This window comes from Eublepharis macularius, chromosome 8, assembly GCF_028583425.1.
Source record: "Eublepharis macularius isolate TG4126 chromosome 8, MPM_Emac_v1.0, whole genome shotgun sequence".
NCBI classification, from domain to species: Eukaryota; Metazoa; Chordata; class Lepidosauria; order Squamata; family Eublepharidae; genus Eublepharis; species Eublepharis macularius.
This window is the reverse complement of record NC_072797.1, coordinates 38,973,901-38,994,715: the sequence shown is the minus strand read 5'-3', so window position 1 is coordinate 38,994,715 and position 20,815 is coordinate 38,973,901. Positions and strand designations below refer to the sequence as shown.

At 40.4% G+C, this 20,815-nt stretch overlaps 1 protein-coding gene across 1 annotated transcript in view; it reads left to right on the top strand.

Moving 5' to 3' along the window:
* Positions 1-5,807: 5,807 nt before the first annotated feature.
* The window catches only part of JMY (junction mediating and regulatory protein, p53 cofactor), a 72,798-nt gene continuing 57,790 nt past the window's right edge, over positions 5,808-20,815 (top strand). Inside the window, exon 1 of the mRNA XM_054986701.1 lies at positions 5,808-7,024. Coding sequence (XP_054842676.1) covers positions 5,993-7,024 — 1,032 coding nt within the window. The 5' untranslated portion in view covers positions 5,808-5,992. The remainder of the gene's footprint in view (positions 7,025-20,815) is intronic.

The window sequence follows — 20,815 nt, the reverse complement described above, 5'->3', positions numbered from 1 at the left end:
AACCAGCCAACGAGGCCGGGGCCGGCGACAGAGCACGGCGCTTGGCCTTTGACTTGGCCTTTGCCTTCTTCGGCGGGGGCTCCGAAGAAGCCTCGGTGGCCACAGGTTTCGAAGAAGGCTTCGAAGAAGCACGTTTCTTCGCCTTTCGACTGGACGGAGCACTCACGGAACCGGAGGCGATCGAACCGTCCGGAGCGGACGCCTCCGTCGGAGCCGAGACGAGCGGTTCCGACGGGTGATGAGGAGCCGGCGAGGGGGCGACAGAGCTGGGCTTGCTCCCGGACGACCCCGAGGCTTTGGGCGGTAGAAGGTTGGCGTCCCAAAGAAAAGCCCGGAGCCTGGCCTTGCGGTCGTTCCGCGCTTTCGGAGTGAAGGCCATGCAAAACTTACAGCGCTCCACGACGTGCCCCTCGCCCAAACAGATGAGGCAGAGGTCATGACCGTCAGAGTGGGTCATTTTAGTGCCACACTGTTGGCATTTTTTAAACAAAGCCGAATGGGACATAGTGGAGGCGTTTCCCAGTCAGAAGGAAACGGCAACTCACAGGTAGAAGAAAGTTGGAAGACACAAGCGACAGCTGAAGAACCTTTTCGAACGGCGGCGAAAAAGGAACTGAGGGAATGCCGGGGACGTTCGGGTACTTGTACTTCAAAATTGGCGGGAACACCGGCGCGCATGCGCGGTGGGCCCGAACGTCCCCGTCACATTTCTAGAAGCTAAAAGAATCTTCTCCGCGGCTGGCCTGCGCCTGCGCAGTCCCAATGTGGGGCTGCACAGAAGGACGACGACGATCGATGGTTGTTGGGGGTTTTCCGGGCTGTATTGCCGTGGTCTTGGCATTGTAGTTCCTGACGTTTCGCCAGCAGCTGTGGCTGGCATCTTCAGAGGTGTAGCACCAAAAGACAGAGATCTCTCAGTGTCACAGTGTGGAAAAGATGTAGGTCATTTGTATCTACTCAGGAGGGGTGGGGTTGAGCTGAGTCATTCTGTAAGAGTTTCCTCAATGAGGAAATTAATCATCTAAACCACGCACTTCAGGCAAATGGCTACTCCAGAAATGAAATCCGAAGAGCAATCAAACCCAGGATGAATCAAACAACCAAAGAAAAACAGTCTTCCACAGGAAAAGTGTTTTTGCCATATATCAAAGGAATTACTGATCAGATGGGAAAGCTTATGAAAAAGCATAACCTTCAAGCAGTATTCAGACCCACCCGAAAAATACAACAGATGCTACGATCAGCAAAAGACAGCAGAGACCCCCTCACCTCTGCAGGAGTATACCGTATACCCTGCAGCTGTGGACAAGTTTACATCGGGACCACAAAGCGTAGCATCCAGACAAGAATAAAAGAACATGAAAGACACTGCAGACTTGGACAGCCTGAAAAATCAGCAGTGGCTGAACATAGCCTAACTCTCAAACAGGGCACAGTATCTTATTCCAGGACACCAAAATACTGGACAACACTTCCAACTACTTTGTCAGACTGCACAGGGAAGCCATTGAAATTCACAAGCATAAGCAAAACTTCAACAGGAAAGAAGAAACCTTAAGAATGAACAGAGCATGGGCTCCAGTTCTGAAAAACACCAGGCCAACAAAACACTCCACACCCGACAATAGCCCTGCAGAGAAGATTAGCACATCAAGCACCAATCCATATGCAAAAGAACCTCCTCAGGATACAGTGAAGCCTCCCGCCATTAGCATTCCACACCCTGGGAAACTCTTACAGAATGACTCAGCTCAACCCCACCCCTCCTGAGTAGATACAAATGACCTACATCTTTTCCACACTGTGACACTGAGAGATCTCTGTCTTTTGGTGCTACACCTCTGAAGATGCCAGCCACAGCTGCTGGCGAAACGTCAGGAACTACAATGCCAAGACCACGGCAATACAGCCCGGAAAACCCCCAACAACCATTATACCAATACAATTGTTGCAATAGCTTTTCACATCATGGTCTTTTAATTGCTCTGGCAATCGCTGTTTGGTTTAAGGTCGCAAGGCTTTAAGGGTGGGTAGAAAGTACTTAAGAGATCCACAGCTGGCAACACACACAAGTGATTTTACACCACTATATAAATCTCAAGTTTTCATCTCTCTCTCTCACAGGTGGCAGCAGCAGTGTTTGAAAATCATTTTATGGGTAGGGATGCATCTGTAGCTGGAAAGGACAAGTGCTTTTCTTATATCCCTTCTGCATCAAAGTGGCCCTTTTATAGTATCTTTTTAAAATCATAATTACCCACTGGCAGAGACTAACAAAACTGCATCTTATACTGGATGATATCTGTCAAGCACAGGTTTTTGGCTGGGAGATGTTAGCTTTTACGCTTATATACAGGCCCAGGCTAGCCTGATCTCATAAGATCTTGGAAGCTAAGTAGGGTCAGCATGGGTTAGTACTTGCAGGGGAGACCACCAAGGAAGACCAGGTCCCTCTGCAGAGCCAGGCAGTGGTAAACCACTTCTATTAGTTTCTTGCCCAGCAGGGGCCACCATAAGTTCGCTACAACCTGATTGCACTTTTACACACATGCATGAATGCATGCTCCTATACTTGGACAGAACTCACATTGCAATCATTGGTATTTACATCTGAATAAATATAATTTTCAGATATATACTGAATAGTGAAATTTAACAAGATATTAACAGAAAGCATGCTTGGCATACTACATTAAAAGCTTGATTTGTATAACACCTGCAAGAATGTGCGCATTGAAACTGGCAGAAAAAATGATGCGCTGAAATTAAAATCTGAAATATTTACAGTGAAGTATTGGTTACTGGGATCAATGGATGCAGATCACACATTTCACTTGCTCAAATGCCACACTTATGACAAGGTTTCTTTCCTGTAATGTCAAACCATTTTCATCTGCCAATGGGTTCCTGGATGGAGATGAGAGGGGAAAGACCTGGAGAAGGGATGTTTTTGCAGCTATAAAGCAGTAAATCAGAGGAAAGCACTGATGCATATTAGCAACATCAGAAGCCCTCTGGGCTGCCAGCTGGGTATATATTCGGGAGTCAGTCGACAGGCTGAGGGGGTGAGGGGTATCAGCTGGCAAGTGGGTTGACTGATCCTTGGATCCATACCTCATGCAGTGCCAAGGCTCCATAAGCTGTAAACCAATGAAGCTGTAGCTTTTAAAAACTCCACTAAGTTGTCTTGTGTCATCTGTTGCCTTGCCTTCACTCCTTCACTGTTGAGTCTGCAGGGGCAGCTTCTTATCTTATATTTGCTCTATGTTTACAGTTTAATAAAAGGTATCTCATTAAAAGACAGTGCAAGTATTTATTTTCCATGAACTCATGAGTTGGAAAGCCAAAGAGTACAGATTTCTCAGTTTCAGTATTCCACATCACACAGAAAAACATGCTAGTTTCACATATAACTACACATGCTTTTCTTCCTCAATAAAAAGATAATCTTTATACAGGATAAAAAGAGTGCATCTGCTCACAACATAGGAAAAAATGAAAGTAAGCAAATGTGAATGAGTGGTTAGTGATCTTGCATGGTTCATGGAGAGAAACAGAATCTCCCTCCATTAATATTATGGGTGATAGACAATAGAGTGACTAATTCCTAGGGCTCAGCCTATTGATTGATGTCAATGATACCACTGAAAACAAAATATTTGTTTGAAGGGTAACAATAAAATACGAGACTGTTCCTAAGAGGGGAATCTAAAGCCCATGATGCAAGAACAATAAAAGGTTAGATGTGTCACTCTTGGATGATTTGTGTCTTTCAATGGTCGCAATCTAGTTTTGCCATCTGCTCCCCTACTTTCTTGTCTCCCTGTTCCTGTTCTATCCCCATCTCAATTTGTCAGTTCAAGGGAATCTTCTTTAGCCCTCCATTATTTCACCAAGAAAAATGAAAAAAACAAAATTAGTATGGCAGTGAGCAAGGCAATTGAATCCTTTCTTTAAAAGGGAGAAGTTCTTCCTCTTGATCTCAAAATGTGGATAGCAGGGCTGCAAACAGAGTTGATGAAAAACAACAACTGAAAAACATTTCATTTTTTAATTATTTGTAATACAGGTAGCTATAAAGTTATCTTAGGAAAGGCATTTCCTCCTGTTTGAAAATGGGGGGATTGCTACTCCTAAAATATGCCTGATGTGATACACGTGCACATCATCTAGAAAAAGAATGCTCTTCTTTAGAATGATGGGCTTTCATATGCCAGTTTATGCAGACTTAATACTGTTAAATCAATCAAAACTCTTATAAAGATATTATACCTGTAGCATAATAGAACAGCTCAGGAGGTCACTTTTATAAGGGAATAGCGTTTTAGTTTGTTGCCATGTTTATTGTACGTATCACTTTGCTTTTACTGTATTGTCTTGGTAACCCACTTTCTGCATCATGCCTCAGACAGGTTGCCTTGTTTTACAATTTTGTAATCCTTTTCCAATTTTGTAATCCTATCTGAGAGCCAGTTTGGTGTAGTGGTTAAGAATGTGGGACTCTAATCTGGAGAACCAAGTTTGATTCCCCATTCTTCCATTTGAAGCCAGCTGGGTGACCTTGGGTCAGTCACAGCTCCTAGCTCTCTCAGCCCCACCTACCTCATAGGGTGTTTTGTTGTGGAGATAATAACAACATACTTTGTAAACCACTCTGAGTGGGTGTTAAGACATCCTGAAGGGCGGTATATAAATTGAATATTATTATTATTATGTATTGTTTATTGGATGTCTTGTGCTGTCTAATTGAATTTTTTAAAATCTTGTAAACCACCATGACTCTTGAAAAAGGTCAGCTATACATGAATACATGAAGTAAATAATAAACAATCAATAGACTCGTTTTATCAATTAGGTGACAGCCCTGATAGCTATTGGCTGTGGTTTGGAATACTCTTTGTTATACTTGTAATACTATTTTCTAGGACTGAACCAGGAACAGCCTAAAACATTTTGGTGCCTGAAAATCGAGTATGTGTCACACATACAGGGACTGCCCTTGGCTAAGCAATGAAAGCTTCTAAAACCTTATCTTTGTGTTAGCTCAAAGTTAAGGTATTTCCAGGATATACCTTTTCTGACAACCTGAAGTGCATGCTAAGAGCTGCTTCCTAAGATTTTTGGATGTCAGGCATCTTGAGTACTGGTTTGGAAGGAAGAATACAGAAACTGAAAAACAAAAAACACAAACCACCTAGTCAAACATTCAGGGCACATTAGCAAAGCTGTCTTATCCTGTTTCCCTCGCACGTTAAAAATTTGATACAGACACGACAGAGAAGCAGGAAAGCATTCAGCACCCATCAAAGAAGCTGCCATAAAGAAGTACTATAGGGTCCGGCGAGGGATTGTGCTTGAGTCTGCCGCCTGGCCGTCCCTCAGAAAGGGAAGCTGAGCTTGACGCGCGTTGCCTGCGTGGCCTAAATGGGAACCTTGTCTGAGGGATTCTGAGCCCAGGGGCACCTTGGAGCTTTTCAGGGTCTGCGCTTTCGACAGCCAGAGCTCCCTGTCCGAGGGGGAGCGGGGGGGGACGGGGACGCAGCCTGACGACAACAAAGGCGCTCGGAAACCGGAGAAAGAAGGAAATCTGGTCTGATCGGGCTGGGCAAAGGAGGAGCGACGGGGAGCTGGCGTCGATGGACAAGACGGAGGGAGAGAGCGTGAGGGGAGCTGAGGAGGCCGGGCGGCGGGGCGAAGCGGGACAGAGGCGGGGCAGAGACAGTAAACAGATCCGGGGCCTCCACGTGACCGCCTCAAGTACCTGTTCTGCCGCCTATTGACTGCATTGTCTCCGGCAAGCCGCCGCCGCGCCTGAGAACCGCAAAGCCGAGAGAAAGAGGAGAAGCGCGCGCGCCGCAGAGGCCTACGGCGGCGGTTGGGGCGACTGACGGCTCTCCCCCGCCTCAGCCTATCCTCGCGCTTCTCTCCCATCGTCTCGCCAGCGCACCCATCCTTCCCTCCCTCCCTCCCTCCGAGTCGGCTAAAATGGCTGATGCTGGGCAGTGAGGGAGCGCCCGGCAACGGCAAGTGGCGGTGGTTGGGGGAGGGAGAGCCCCGATCCGAGCGCGGCGGCGCCATGAGCGCTTTCGCCTTGGAGGAGACGCTGGAGGCGGACTGGGTGGCGGTGAGGCCTCACGCCTTCCACGAGCCGGAGAAACACAAGTTCGTCTTCATCGCGGCCTGGAATGAGATCGAGGGCAAGTTCGCCATCACCTGCCACAACCGGACGGCACAGAGGCAGCGCAGCGGCTCCCGAGAGCTGCGCCGCGCCGGCAGCAGCACCAGCAGCCCCGGCAGCAGCCCCGGCGGAGCCGAGCCGCGGAAGGCCGGCGGGAGCCCAACAGTGCGCAGGAGCCCGGCCTGGAGCCCCGAGCAGGGCCAAGCCAGGGGCTCGCCAGTTTCCCCGTCGCTGAGGAGCCGGGCGGCCGAGGTGGCGCCGAGGAGCCCGGCCAGGGCGAGGAGCAGCCCAGCCCGGAGGCCTCTGCCTGCTCCGGAGGCGCCGCTCAGCCCTGCGGCCTGCGCTGCCGAGGAGTTGGAGGTTCTGGAGCTGACGAGGGACGAGCCGGCGGGAGGCGCCGCCGTCCTCCTGCAGCCCTCCTCGCCCGCTGGGCCTCGCGCCGCCGAGCCGCCGAGCGGAGTCTCTTCGGAGCCGGAGGCACCGCCAGGGGAGGAGTGCAGCTGGGCTGGCCTCTTCTCCTTCCAGGACCTGCGGGCCGTGCACCAGCAGCTGTGCTCGGTCAATTCCGAGCTGGAGCCCTGCCTGCCGGTCTTCCCCGAGGAGCCTTCGGGCATGTGGACGGTGCTCTTCGGGGCGCCAGAGCTGTCCGAGCAGGAGATGGACGTGCTGTGCTACCAGCTGCAGGTCTACCTGGGCCACTGCTTGGACACCTGCGGGTGGAAGATCCTCTCCCAGGTACTCTTCACTGAAACCGACGACCCGGAGGAATATTACGAAAGCCTGAGCGAGCTGCGGCAGAAGGGCTACGAGGAGGTGCTGCAGCGGGCCCGCAAGCGCATCCAGGAGGTGAGGGCTGGGCAGATCGTAGTTGACCAAACCCCTTCGAGCGTCTTGCTCCTACCGATCCTATGTTTGCTCCTTTCCACTGCATCAATGGGATTTCACATCCAGCATATGTTTCCGGCCTTGGTTACTTCTTCCTTCCTACCTCCTACTCTGATTAAGAATAAAAATATTGAGAAGATTTTAAAAAATCTTTGGAGAATTACAGTGCTTTATTTTTACTGAAATCGAATCCTCCCTAAGTTCAGGAGGATCTATTTCCATGTATCAGGCTTCTTGGTTCAGCCTTTTTGGGATCTTTGAAATGCTGGTATTCAAAAACTTTTGGTGAGTAGGCTTGTAAAGGAGAGGCCTAAATGTTTTACCTGCTGGGTTGACTGGAAAAGAAGGACTTTATTTGGCCAAGTTAGATCTTGAATCAGGTAGATCTGTCAGGTGTTTTACTACACACAGTCCTTAAAATTTGTCAAAGCTGACATTTCAGTTGAGATTCTGATTAATTTTGTCAAACCTCACATCAAAAAGAGACATTAAAGCCAGTATCTTTTCTCTGTTTGCCAGACAGGTTCTTATTTGTAGATGGTAAATATATCACACTGGATAAGGGTATGGATGTCACATGCATCAGTTTGCAGTAGAGACTGGATGACCCTTCATTTAGGATGAAATTCTATCCTAATTGAAGTTGATAATAGTAATTAGTGAATGGTGTGGAGCAGGGTGCTTTGAGGGTTGTCAGTTTAGGACCCAAATTGTATCCAAAGCACTTAGACTTTGTTTTTGTTACAATTGTCTCCGAACACTTCAGCGTCTATGTAGCCATCCTTTTTATTAGGATTTTCACTTTGTTTTAAATGGGAGTGAGAGAAAGGAGAGTTGGTGGTGTCATTTAAAATATTTTGGGTTTTTGGCATCTTTATAGGAGTATGTTGATGTAAATTTTCAGATTGTGTTACCTTTATAAAGTACAAGTGAAGACTTTTTTGAGATGTGTGAAAATGTAACATGAAAAGGGTAACACATGAATATATTTCTTAGAGAAGATGTTTTTTACACCCACTGTATATCTGCCTGCCTCTGGATTAGATTACTGAAAGTGCATTTAACAAAAGTTTCAGCATCTGTACTTGCTCTGTATCGCTAGGGATGGAGAAGCATACAGAGTGGTCCAAAAGAAGCTTACATTTTTAAAGCCCATGTCAGGGTGTAACTTTGCTTAGATTGCGCTGATGGCCACCTAAAACAAATAGTATCAATTCTAAAGAACTTAAACAGGGTTGCCCTTCAGATTTGAAATATTTTCTTAGCCCTCCCATTAAGGCCTTTGGTACAATTTGGATTGAAAATAAAGCAATCTATGAAGCCCTAAACTTGGGCTCTGCACAGCCAAGACCACTTTATCTATTTTTTTTAGTGTCATCTCTGGTGTCCAGTCTGTAGGTTATGCTTTCAGTACTGCATATTACAATTGTAAAGGGATGCAGAAAATAGATATTTGTGATTACATCCTGATTCTGTAGTTCATATCCTACAGTAGTTTGTCTTATTTTGACAGGTCATCACAAGAGTATGTAAATGATATGCAAGTCTTTGTAGCATTGAGTATCCTATTTTCTTAAGATAGTTGATATTACTAGAAACAAATGACAAACATGTTTTTTAGCCTTCTCTCCATATTCCCTTGTTAGCTTTCCATGCTCCTCATGTGAAGTATTGTGGCACAAGACAAACTCTTCATTTAAATAAAATCTTACAGGTTTCAGGAAGGCCATATTCAATTTGAACTGGATGCTGTTCTAGAGCATTGGTTCAGCAGGGGTGCTGTAGGGTTTCTTTTGACTTCTCATTATTATATGCATTCATTGCACAAGGGTACTTTACAAAACATTAATTAGGAACAAATGGATTGACCTTTTTATACAAAACCAAACCAGGATTGGAAGCTCCTAGTTTTAGTGAATTATTGTGATATGGTATAGACTACTAATATCCAGCCTGTCTTCCTTGGGTGCCATGGGGTTCACAGATGTGCCCCCGTCATTCTTCCCCAAAACAAAGAGCTGATTCTGGCTTTTCCTCCAACTCACTGGAGCAGGAAGTTCTTCAGAAGGACCTGGGAAACATCATCTTTGTGTCTGCATGGAGGACTCATTTGGAGACAGCTGGCTTCTTCATAGAAGGATGCTTGGCTGGGACCCTTCCAACATGTGTAACTAATCCCAGCTCCCTGGCAGCCAGTTTATGGTGGTACCCATTACCTATTCTCAAAATCCAAAAGTCCCCACAGACTTGATAAGTTTCAGTATCCCTGGTTATAGTGCTAATTTGAACTTGATTTTGTGCACCTCTAATGTATGTATTTGCATTGAAGAGTTTTAGAAATTAGTACTGCCCTGGTAAAACTCGATGTTCATAGGATGAAGTTATAGTGTGTGCAAACAGAAATTTGAGTCTTGGATTTTTTTTATCATATTTGTTATTGTTCCTACCTTTTATTGCTTTTGCTTTACCACAAAAGAGGGCATATGAGTCCATGTTCTTTTTTGGTTTTGGTACCTCTTCAAAATTAACTTTTCATAGTTTTAACATGATTTTGTTATGTATATGCTTTTGGTATTAGGGCATATACAACTTCACTTCTGAGATTTTTTTTAAAAAGTATAGTCTGGATGATGGAAAAATCCCAGGTGTCTGGGTGTTGAGAAACTGAAAAGCATTATACTGGCAACTGAGAAAAAAGTAATTTCTATAGCTTCCTACCCTCGTCTGCTTAGGATGCTTGTATTTATTCTGGTGTAGTTCTGAAGTATATATGCACAGTGGAAAAAAGACACAATGTTGGGTTGATTTGCAAGTAGGTCAAATACTAAGACCTAAAGGTAAAAATGCATAATAAAAATAAAAGCCAGAACCTCCAAGAATGGAATGAAGTAAAGTGTCCTTTAGACATGACCCAAGTATTGTGTTTTGTAGCACAGCTCTCGTCTCATGGTGAATTAATTACTTCCAGCAATATTAATTCAAATCTAATGTCAGTATCTCTGTTAGTGCCTGCTGTGTAAACTGACCCATCTTTAATTAAAAAGGTGCTTCATATTTAGGAGGATCAATTAGGAGGCTTGCTTTTTCCCTTCTGGCTCTCAGGTTTCTGCTGTCTGTTACTTGCTTGATAGTGGCTTTCTTTTAAACAAGAAGCTCATATCTCACTTTGCTAAGTTATTCCATGATAATGGAGCAACAGATGACAAGCATTTAATATTAATGTGTAATTCTGTTGCAGTGGTTTTCCACACTTCAGGATTGGACTCCATTCTTTTCCTGAAATTTGAACTTGCCAAGCTCATATGTTTCATATATATTTTCTTTCACGTTACTTTTGCCATCTGTTCTTGAAAATAGCTTTCAAGAGGGTTGAGATGCAGGAGGAGATAATGGATTCTAGAATAAAACCCTGCTAGAACTTTCAGAAGAAATATGTTCTCAGTTTCAAAGGGATCTATAAAACATAGCATGAATCTAAAATCATATATCTTTTATTAGCATAAGATATTGTAGAAGAGTATAGAAAACAAATGTTCAGAAATTTCTCATGTTTTCAGTTTTAAGTCAGACCAAAACAAACACTTTCTGGCATAGTCAGCTGTTCGAGTCAATTATTTGGAATGAAGATATGCAGAGGCAAGTTGAACAAGAGGATTCATTATATGGTAGCAATCCATACTTTGTTTGCTACATGAATGAGCTTGGGAGAGGCTGCATACTCATTCTAAACTAATTAGTCAAATAAGTTATTTCCATTTTTATGACAAATCATAACTTACTGCTACATTTAAATGAGCAAACTTTTCCCTCTGCAACACTGGATTCCAAATACTGGTTTGATTATGATTTGCAGGTTCAGTTTGGATGTGATGGCAATTACACTTATTTCAAGGTTTGTGGTAAACCATAATTATCTTGCAGTATGCAAGGGTGAGCAGAGACAAAGAGAAGCATCCTCCAGGTGCATTCACATCACAGCAAGCCATAGTTTGCCATTATGCCTGAAGTGTCACATTGCCAACTTTTGATTGGTTGGCTAATTCATAATCTGTTTGAGCTCTGCAACAATTAATACTAGTTCTGAATACTGATCTTGAATTCTGTGCTTCAGTTCTAAACCTTTAGTAAGCCATCAGGATTTTACAATAATTCTAAAGCTTTAGAATCTGAATTGCAAAGAAAAATTGTGGTTAAAAGGCATGCATTACATCTTATTTGACTAAGGCTAAATTTAGATGTTACGACAAACAGAGGCTTGTCTGTGATGGGCACAAATGCAGCTTGTTCTTATGTTTTTCCTATCAGTCCACCTTCCTTTCTCTCTGTTGCATATAATGTGATTGAAAACATCCTTGTTTGGGAAGCCTTCAGTCCAACTTTAATCCACTGTGAGGTCCCAATGCAGCTGCATTCAGTTGTGTTGTCCAAGAGAAGGGGAGGAGTGAAGGGAGCACTGGAGCATGAGAACAAGAGGTGTTTGTGCTTGTCGCAGACAGACCTCAAATTGACTTCTGTGTCTTGCTGTCTGAAAGCAGTCAGAGGTTTTTGCGTTGAAATTGTGTGATTTTAAATGTTAAGACATTTAAAATAACAGAAGAATGAAGAGAATATAATTTATGTTAAGAGAAGGTAACAATAATTCTTGGTTTTAAAATGATACATCAATGAAACTTTTGATTGTCTTTAGATTTTATCCATTGTTTTGTATTTGTTTATTGTCTTGTGGTCACCAGTTTCCTGTTTTCCATTTCATTGTTTTTTCCTTAAAGTTTGTCCTTTTAAATATTACCAATTAATATTTTGGTTATCTTTAGTTTGTAATATGAAATGAAAAAAGTCACCTTTTAAAACTAAAACTAACATTACATTCCTGTGCAGATTCACCTGAGTCTAAATCCTTTATTTGAGTAACACTGGATTACTCAGTAAGTCTTTCAGTTATTAGAGCAATGGAGAGATTTGTGCTTTAAAAGCCGAAGAACTGGAACATTTTGATTTTAAGATTATTCGAGGCAAGCAGAGTGGATTATGATTGATCTAGTACATTGCTCCTCAAATGATACTTCTCAAATGAGGAGAAATGCTGCTTTAAAGTTGATTACTTTGGCAGAAATATTTAGTATTGGAGTGGCTGTCACTTTGAAGTCATCTTATATTGACCCCTGTGCTATTTAACATGTACATGGATCTGCTGAGAATGGTTGGAGATTAAAGTGTTATCAGTATATTGATGCCCAACTCTTCTTCCCCTTTTCACCTGAGTCAGCAAAGACAATAAATGCCCTGAATCTGGAGTCAGTATTGGGCAAGATGAGGGCCAATACCTTGAAGCTCAGTCCAGATGAGACTGAAGTGCTGCTACTGGTTGACAATGTAAGTAATTAGTTAGTGAAGCCAGTTTATTCTCTATGTGGTTGCACTTCCCTAAAAGAACTAGTTTGCTTCTTGGAAATGATATTGGATCCACGTCTGCAGATGGATGCTTAGGTCTTTTCTGTAGTTTATAGCACCAGTTTTGACCTTGGCACACTAATCCATATACTGATCCCATGCAGCTAAACTATTGCAGTGTGATGTACGTTTGCCTTTGAAGACAGTTTAGAAACTGAACTTGGTACCGAATGTAGTTGCAGAACTATTAACTGATGTAAACTTAGAGAACGTATTTGAAAGAACTGTGCAGGCTGTCTGAATGCTTCTGGCAACATTCCAATAACTGGCCATTGTTCAAAGCCCTATATGGCCTGGAACTAGGGAGCTTAAGGTACTGATTGCTGCCGTATAAGACTTCCTGTCAGTTAAGGTCTTCTGCAGAAAACATGCTTCCAACTTCAGAGGTAATGTAGATGGCCACCAGATATAGGGTCTTTTCTACAGTCGTCCCTGACTCTGAAACTTCCTATAGTTGATTGGCCAGCACATAACCTGCTTAGCTTTAGCTGCCAGATCTTTCCTTCTGGGTTTTTGTTGATATCCTCTCTTTACTTTTCACTGCTCTAATTGGAGGTGGGGTTACTCAGATGTTTGTTTATACTGGCTCTTATAGTTATGGTTTTTTTTAAAAAGGCTATTGCTGATTTATGTCATCATTATACTGTTACATTATTGTTTTATTGATGATTTATTGTTGGTGGTTAAGCTTGGAAGTTTACAGCTGGGAGCTTCATGGTAAAAATTACTCAAATAAAATAATCTTACACGTTGGTGAATCACATTCAGAATTAAAAGTTCCAGAATAATTTTTCTGACAATAATGACACAGTTATACGTAAAAATTTATGCGAGTATATATTCCGGAAGAATTTTTACTGGTTCAGATCTTATGTATTGTGCTTCAGATGATCTGGGACAGTAGATTAATGGGAGTTCTGATTTGCAGCCTTTTGCTTGCCTTCTTATTTCTAAGGAGTGTAAAGCTTTCATTTGCTTCCTTTTATTTTTAAAAGGCAGTGTTTGTATATGGATTATATTAATCATTTATCAGTAGACTATGTTAGAATTTATTTATATATCTGTTAGAATTTATTTTTATATATGTATATCACTGAGTAAAATTACATGTTTTTGAAGGGCTTCTGAGGACTTAAAGGTATAGGGGGGAAATCACAGTATCATGTAGTAATGGGATGGGAATAAAGCTATGGGTCAGTGGAAGGGCAGATCCTTTGCATGCAGGAAGTCCATACTTTAATTTCAGGCGTCTTCAAGTAATTGATCTTGGGTGACAGATGCTGAAATCTTGGAGAACTGCTGCTGTTATGTGAGCCAGTGATCTGATTTGGTATAAGGAGTAAGAAAATTAAACGGTTGTGAATGTTTGGGTGTGACTGGATAGTTGCCATACCTATTACTAAGACGAGTGTTCTAAAGCTGACTGTAGCAGCATATAACACTGTACCGTCCACACATGGTACTTGGGCTCAAGTTAATGAAGACCTATTCGCTTTTTTCTATACTTTCTCCAGTTCTGTGCTCTTGTAATATTACATAGACTGGCATATATTGTACAGGCTAAGCACTCACTAAGGATCCTTGAAGTGGCTTTATGGTACTTTACTTTTAATCATTCTCCTTAATATTCCTGAACTTCTTGGCAAATATGTTTCCTTTTTTGCTGCAATGCTGTTTTCGGTGAACTTTACTTTTGTTATCTCTAATGGCAATTGTTAATTTAGAACCCAGCACTGTTTATGTGTAGCTTTCAGATTTATTGCTTAGGATTTTCTCCTTCTAATTTGCTTAGCAACTTACCTTTGATATACAGACAGACATATTATCTGGCCTCTCTGATGTGTGATACAGTTTTAATTGTCTGAAACTCCGTTTGAGAGACAGAGACGTGTATGCCTCAATCATATCTAGTTCTATGTGTGTAAGAACTTACATCTTATGTTTTCTCTGGTAACCAGTTTATGGCTGCTCATTAATTTCCTTTGGCTTCCACAGACCTAAAGTGGGACCTTGTAGATTCTGTCTTATTTTTTTCCCTCACAAGTTTTAATAGGTCACGTTGTTACTAGGAAGTATTGTGGTTACTCTCTTCCTGTGGTTGAAGCCACTATACTCAGATTGGCATATGTGGAATAATGTAACGCAGCAGGTTTTATGTTTAAAAAGGAAGCTGGAGTATCATTTTGGAGAGATCATTTGCCCAGAGTTTAACTGATTCATGCCTTGAAGCCAGACAGGAACTGATTAGGAATCATGTTGCTAATTCCACTCTCAGGCTTTAAAATACCTTGAACAAGGATGGGGTTAAATGCAGTTGCACATTTTTGTGTCTTATTTGACCTTCAATATCTTGTCAGCATTGTAAAGAATGAGCTAGAAGTAATTATTTTATTTTATGCAACATCTTTCATTCTATGTTTTATTTTAAAACTTTATATTAAAGAACCTGTTTTGTTTGGGTGTTAATGCATCAAAGAGACTGCATTGTTCCCTTGTTTTCATGTTTTTAAATTATAGCCTTCTATTCAATTAAGTTGATGGGGTTTTAGAACCCTGTTTAGCAGACTCAGTAGTGTTTTTAAGCTTAATTTCCCCCCCTCATGGTTTGTGCTAGTTTTAGGTGTTCCAGATAGAGTTTTAATATCTATATACCCCAAAGTGTCTGTCATAAGATATCACTGCCAGATACTGGTGGTTGCTTAATATTAATCTGTGCTTTCAGATTTAGACACTGATTAAACTAGGCTCAGCAGGATATGAGAGCAGTTTGGGGCATGAGTAAAAGGCAGTAAGACCCTCATGTGGACCATATGGGGTTCTGCCATCATGTGAATCTCTCTGTCAGCAGTCTATTTTTCAGTGGCTGATTGTAGGAATAAAGATTCAGTGTGTTAATGGCATTCTACATAGTGAATTTATCCAAGAAAGGTGGTGTTGAGAACTCTATGAGTATGTAATTTTTGGTGGAATCTCTAGGATGCCATTAAAATATGCTCTAGCCCTTAAATAGCTTTAAAATGTTTTTAAAATTCGTAAGAGTTACACTCATGAGCAGCAGTACAATCCTAAGCATAGTTACACCTTTCTGTGTTTATTGCAGTCAATGGATTTAGATATTATTCTGGATTACATTTTAAGATAACTGAATGGAACTACCATGTTGAATGGTGTTATGCCTCCGATTACCATATGCCAGGGAAACATAAGGAATATTTATCATCATTATGCCTTGCATGTGAGTTTTTTAGAAGCATCTGGTTGGTTTCTGTTAGAGATGGTTTACTTCACTAGATTAGCCTTGGCCTGATTTTGCAAACAAATATTTATAATCTTCCTACAAACTTTACATTCCTTGTTCCTGTGACTTTTCTTGGGAGTTGGTATTAGAATTTTACATTTTCTGAGAAAGCCTAAAATTATTGAGTCAGTCGCACAGTCTTTGCTTAATGTACTTCACAGGGTTGTTAGGATAAAACGGAGGAGTGGTGGAGAGGAGAATCAGGTAAGCTGCTTTGGACCCCAGCTGGGGAAAAAGGCAAGATGTAAATGAAGTGAACACATAACTATGATTATTCTGTTAGTTAGGATTTTTCCAAGATGTCTCTATCTGCACTGCAATGTCAGTCCAATTTAGTGAGGTCTGCTAAGTTGCTACTCTTAACATGGAGAGTAGTGATAGTGTTCTATGCAGTGACTTAGGCCTAATTGAGGTTGTGGAGTGATATCTAGAGGTGGTCTAGTAGGCTGATGTGGCATATCGTCCTTAATAAATAATCTATTTAGTCCCTTTCTAGGAGGTATGTCTCCATGTAGAGAGTTTCTTCATATAGGGAGATGAGAGAGGAAGTTGTTTCAGCTGCCTTGGAGAAGGAAGAAGTGATATCCTTCATTAAGAACTCTCCTTACCTTGATGATTCAAATAATTGCCACCTAGTTGCAAATACTACTGTCTTCAGCAAGGTGGTTAAGCAGGTTGTAGTCATACCACTACAGGCATTCTTGGATGAAACTGTTTATCTGGACCCTTTTCATTCTTGTTTTCAAAGCCAATTTCTGGGACAGAAATTGTCTTGGACATCTTTGCTGACAGCCTTGACTGAGGCAGAGAAGGGGGCGTTCTCTGGGAACTCTCCTTTTAAAAAATATCTATATTATAGTATCCTTCTAGATAGATACACTGAAAAGTGGTGGGCACTGTGCTTCTGTAGTTCTGTTCCTAACTTGTAGCATGATTCCAGAAGATAGTGATGGGGGACAACTGCTTGAACCCATGGAATCAGAAATATGGGTCCTGTAAAGTTTTGACTTGTTTATTAGTTATCTATTTCAGCACTTTTGTATTGTTTTCCCTATGTGACATTTTCTAATTAAAGTGAATGGTCTGATATTTGTATTCCATAGCTTCATCAATAACTTGTCACTTTTATTTTCAGCCAGCTAGCTGCAAGCTCCAATCACACCACATTAGTAACTGTAACAATAATTCCTAGACTAATAAGATTTTATACTGTGTTAGGAAAAAGAAACAATTCTTTAAATTTAAAATAATTAAACTTAGTATCTTCAGTCTTATCTAGGATGGCACTGTTAAGCCTTTCTAAGCTGTCAGACTTCAGTAGTGTTGGAAGGGTATGTGGTCAGGATCACTCAAGAAATGAAATGGTTTTTTACTTTTAAGCAATGATTAATTTTTAAACTTTGATCAGTTTGCCTTTTTAGATATTTTTATCAACAAGTACATAATTCTTTCTTAAGCTCAAATACTGTTCAACATATACATTTTCTGGTGAAGGAAATTTCTTTCATAAAATTTGGAAAAATGTGGGTCAGTACATAACAACTTTACATTTGGGGTTTTGTTTATACCCAAAATTATATCTGTTGTATAATGGGGAGAGCAGACTTTATGTTTCTGGGACTGATTTTTCCCCCAGATCCTCAGGAGCTGGTGGTTTGGTGGGTGGAGCCGGTCACCACTTGGTGGCTTGTACAAAATTTACAGTGTTTAAAAGCAGGTGTGCAGTGCTTAGCTGGGAAAACCTTCCCTCTCCTGTTTCCCCACATCCCACCACCACCACTACCCCAAATTGTAACTTGCCATGCAGGGGGAAAACATAGTTACCTCGGTGTTTTTCCTGGGAGAGTTTAATGATGTATATATTTGTAATGATGTATATATTTGTATTCTATTATCCGCCCTGAGCCTGCACAAGCGTGGAGGGCGGAATATAAATACAATAAATTAAATTAATTAAATTAAATTAATTGCAACTTTGATGCAGGGAGAAACAAAGCCAATTACACACACAAGTGGAAGAGAAGTGGATGGTAAATGGTGCTGCAGGTATTTTCCTATCCAGAGTAAAGGTGCGTGTCTATGAGCCTTCTCATGAAAGAGAGAGAAATGTAGAAGTAGAAAATTTGATTTCAGTTTTTTTTAAAAAAACCTCTGTTCTTACCTACTAGATAACTGTAAGAGGAACAAAAAGAGGCACTATTTGAAGTGGTACTGTTGTTTTTTTTATCTCCTCTTTTCTACCCTCTGTTTCTGGATAACAAAGGGACTGCAAAGACAGCTGGAGTTGCTTTGAGGCACTGAACAAGTGTTGGGCTGAAAATGAAAGGAACATCTACCACAGGTCAGAGCTATCTTGTCTTTAGGAGCATCTCAACGAGGTGACCTGCTAAGTGCTTTTATACCACCCCAGCAGCTATTAACATTTTGAGTCCTGAAATGCTCAAGAGAAAGATGGGCATATAAATATTTTAAGTAAATTAAATAATTAAATTTCAGTTGAATTTCTTACTGAACTCAGATCAGTGCAAAATATTTTCACAACTACTGTATCTCATTTGAGAAAGCAAATTTAAGTTAGTCTCTGAATATCAGAGTGAAAATTTATACACACACACTGAGTTTTACACAGATTAGTCATGAAGTAAGGTGATATTGCATCAGACATTAATTAAGAGTGCCAAAAGTGGGTCGGTGGAGTCTCTGGATGAATTCTCTCACCTCAAAAGAGATTGCATCATTGTTCCATATTTAATATCTTGCGGTTTCTACTAACAAATACAAAAACTTCATGACATCCTTATTCACTGCCTATATTTCTAATTTTGACAAAATGTTAGGGCATCCATAACTTGCATAGCAAGTAAATGAAACAAAGCGAACAAGTGGGTTATTCCCTTTCCTGTAAGGTAAGGTCTTACATAAGAAGGGATTCTAGATCCGGAACTTGCTTCATATAGGAGAGAGAGCTCTATGATGAAACTGGTGAGTGGGGGTGAGTGCTTTCAAATGGTGGCTACCTGGTAAGAGGAAGCTGTGCAGGAATATTTGAAAACAAGGAAAAAATGGTGTTGTTTTTCTGTTTTTTGAAAATTATCCTTTTATTTGGTGTTTGTTAAAATAGTGACCATTTATTAATTTAAAGGTAGGCTCTATGGCTTGTCATCATGGGAATCAACCTTGGAAGTCCTGGCGCTCATGTACTCCTCCTCATATATGACTGGGAATTTTATTTTAATTAATTTATTTGAGAAATAGAAAATAACAATTGATACTGCATAGAACTATATACAGAAAGCTATTATATAAATCTAACAGATTATATATGCTGTAAAATACATTGAATAAAAATAATAATACATTGCAATACCTACAAACTAAAGTAAAATATATGAACTATTTTTCTTCCTCACCCCTTCCTCAATTCCAAGCTGATAAACCACAGCAATTCAAATTATACTTCCACTTATTGTTGAGGATCCTGCATAAAGAAACTATAAACACCTTAACACTTACTCTAGGCAAATATGTAAGTAATCAAATATATAGACTACTAAAAAAATAAAAATAAATTATTTTCCTTCTGTCAACAATGAGTTAATTCATTTTATTTGGTTATTTATCTATAGTTAGAAAACTAGTTTAATCTTCAGTAAAAGAATTAGCTGTTATTTATTTAATATATTAATCCATTAGCACAGAAAGTAATAATAAACTACTAAGAAATGTATTCCACAAAAAAGAGAAATAATATTCCAACAAGGAAAAGAAGAAAAAGGAAAAAAAAGATTCTTTTAAGTTTTAGCTTTATCTAAAGGGAAGATTCCCCACATTTAATTCCAGCATTTGCTCGCTCTAGAAAGCTTTAATATCATGTTGCTATTTTAATATTATTTTAGTTATTATATGTGAGGCAATTGATGACAATTTTGCACACAATATAATAAAAATTACTAAGAAAAATGTTATTTCATAAGAAAAAAGTAATGTTTCAGAAGGAAACTCAAAAATTAAAAGAAAAAGGAGGTAAATTAACAATTACTTTAAGAAGATATTTAAACAAACTGGCAATTAAGAATTTCCTATTCCATCAAAAATAAGTTGGAGCTTAGTAAATTACCCAAAGTGGCGTTTGGATATATACTCTATCTGAGAAGGGAATACCAGATATTTTGGTTCCAACATTTACTCATTCTAGAACGCTATTAGCCTCATAAATTGCTATTTTAATTAATTTGTTTACCTCTTAACCTAATTTTTATTATTTGTTATAAATACCAAATCCTCTAATACTTAACTTTACAGCATACTTTGCTTATTATATATCAAGCAAATTGATGGCAATTTTACAAGATAGTCAACCTTAATTGCATATAAAAGAATGTAAGCCTTCAATATTCCCTTTACCTGTGTAATCCTTGGAATCTCGATTGGGGGGAACCTCCTGGGTCTCTCCACCACAAATACTCTCCATTCAAATCATTTCCTACTACGAAGAGGCTCTGGAGATGATTTAGGCTGGTTCGTTGTGCTGCTATTTTTATGTATATATGCATTTTAAATGGTAATTTTGGTAAAAGGTAAATGGTAATTTTGTATGTTTTTATGGTCTCTAATTTATAATAATTGTTTTACATATTTTAACTATGTGTTTCTGTAATCTGCCCTGGGCCTGCTGGAAATATGGGGAGGGCGGAAGATAAATTGAAAATAAATAAATAAATAAAAATCACCATTGATCCTCACGGAGTCGTCATGAAAGCCTAGATTGTTTTTTCTGAATTCCAGGTCTGCTTGTAATGAATATCAAAATTCAGTTCCCTTTCCCACATCAGTAGTATTCTCCCACTTTCTTAAGTTCTTGAATGATTGGTTCTTTGAGATGCTTGATTTATTTTGGACAGTCCAGAAGATAATTCAAATCCATGATCTTCAGGAACTCCTTCTATAGCCTGATCAGCTTGCTACGATAACAGTGCTGGTTCATTGTCTTGTGAATTTAGTTT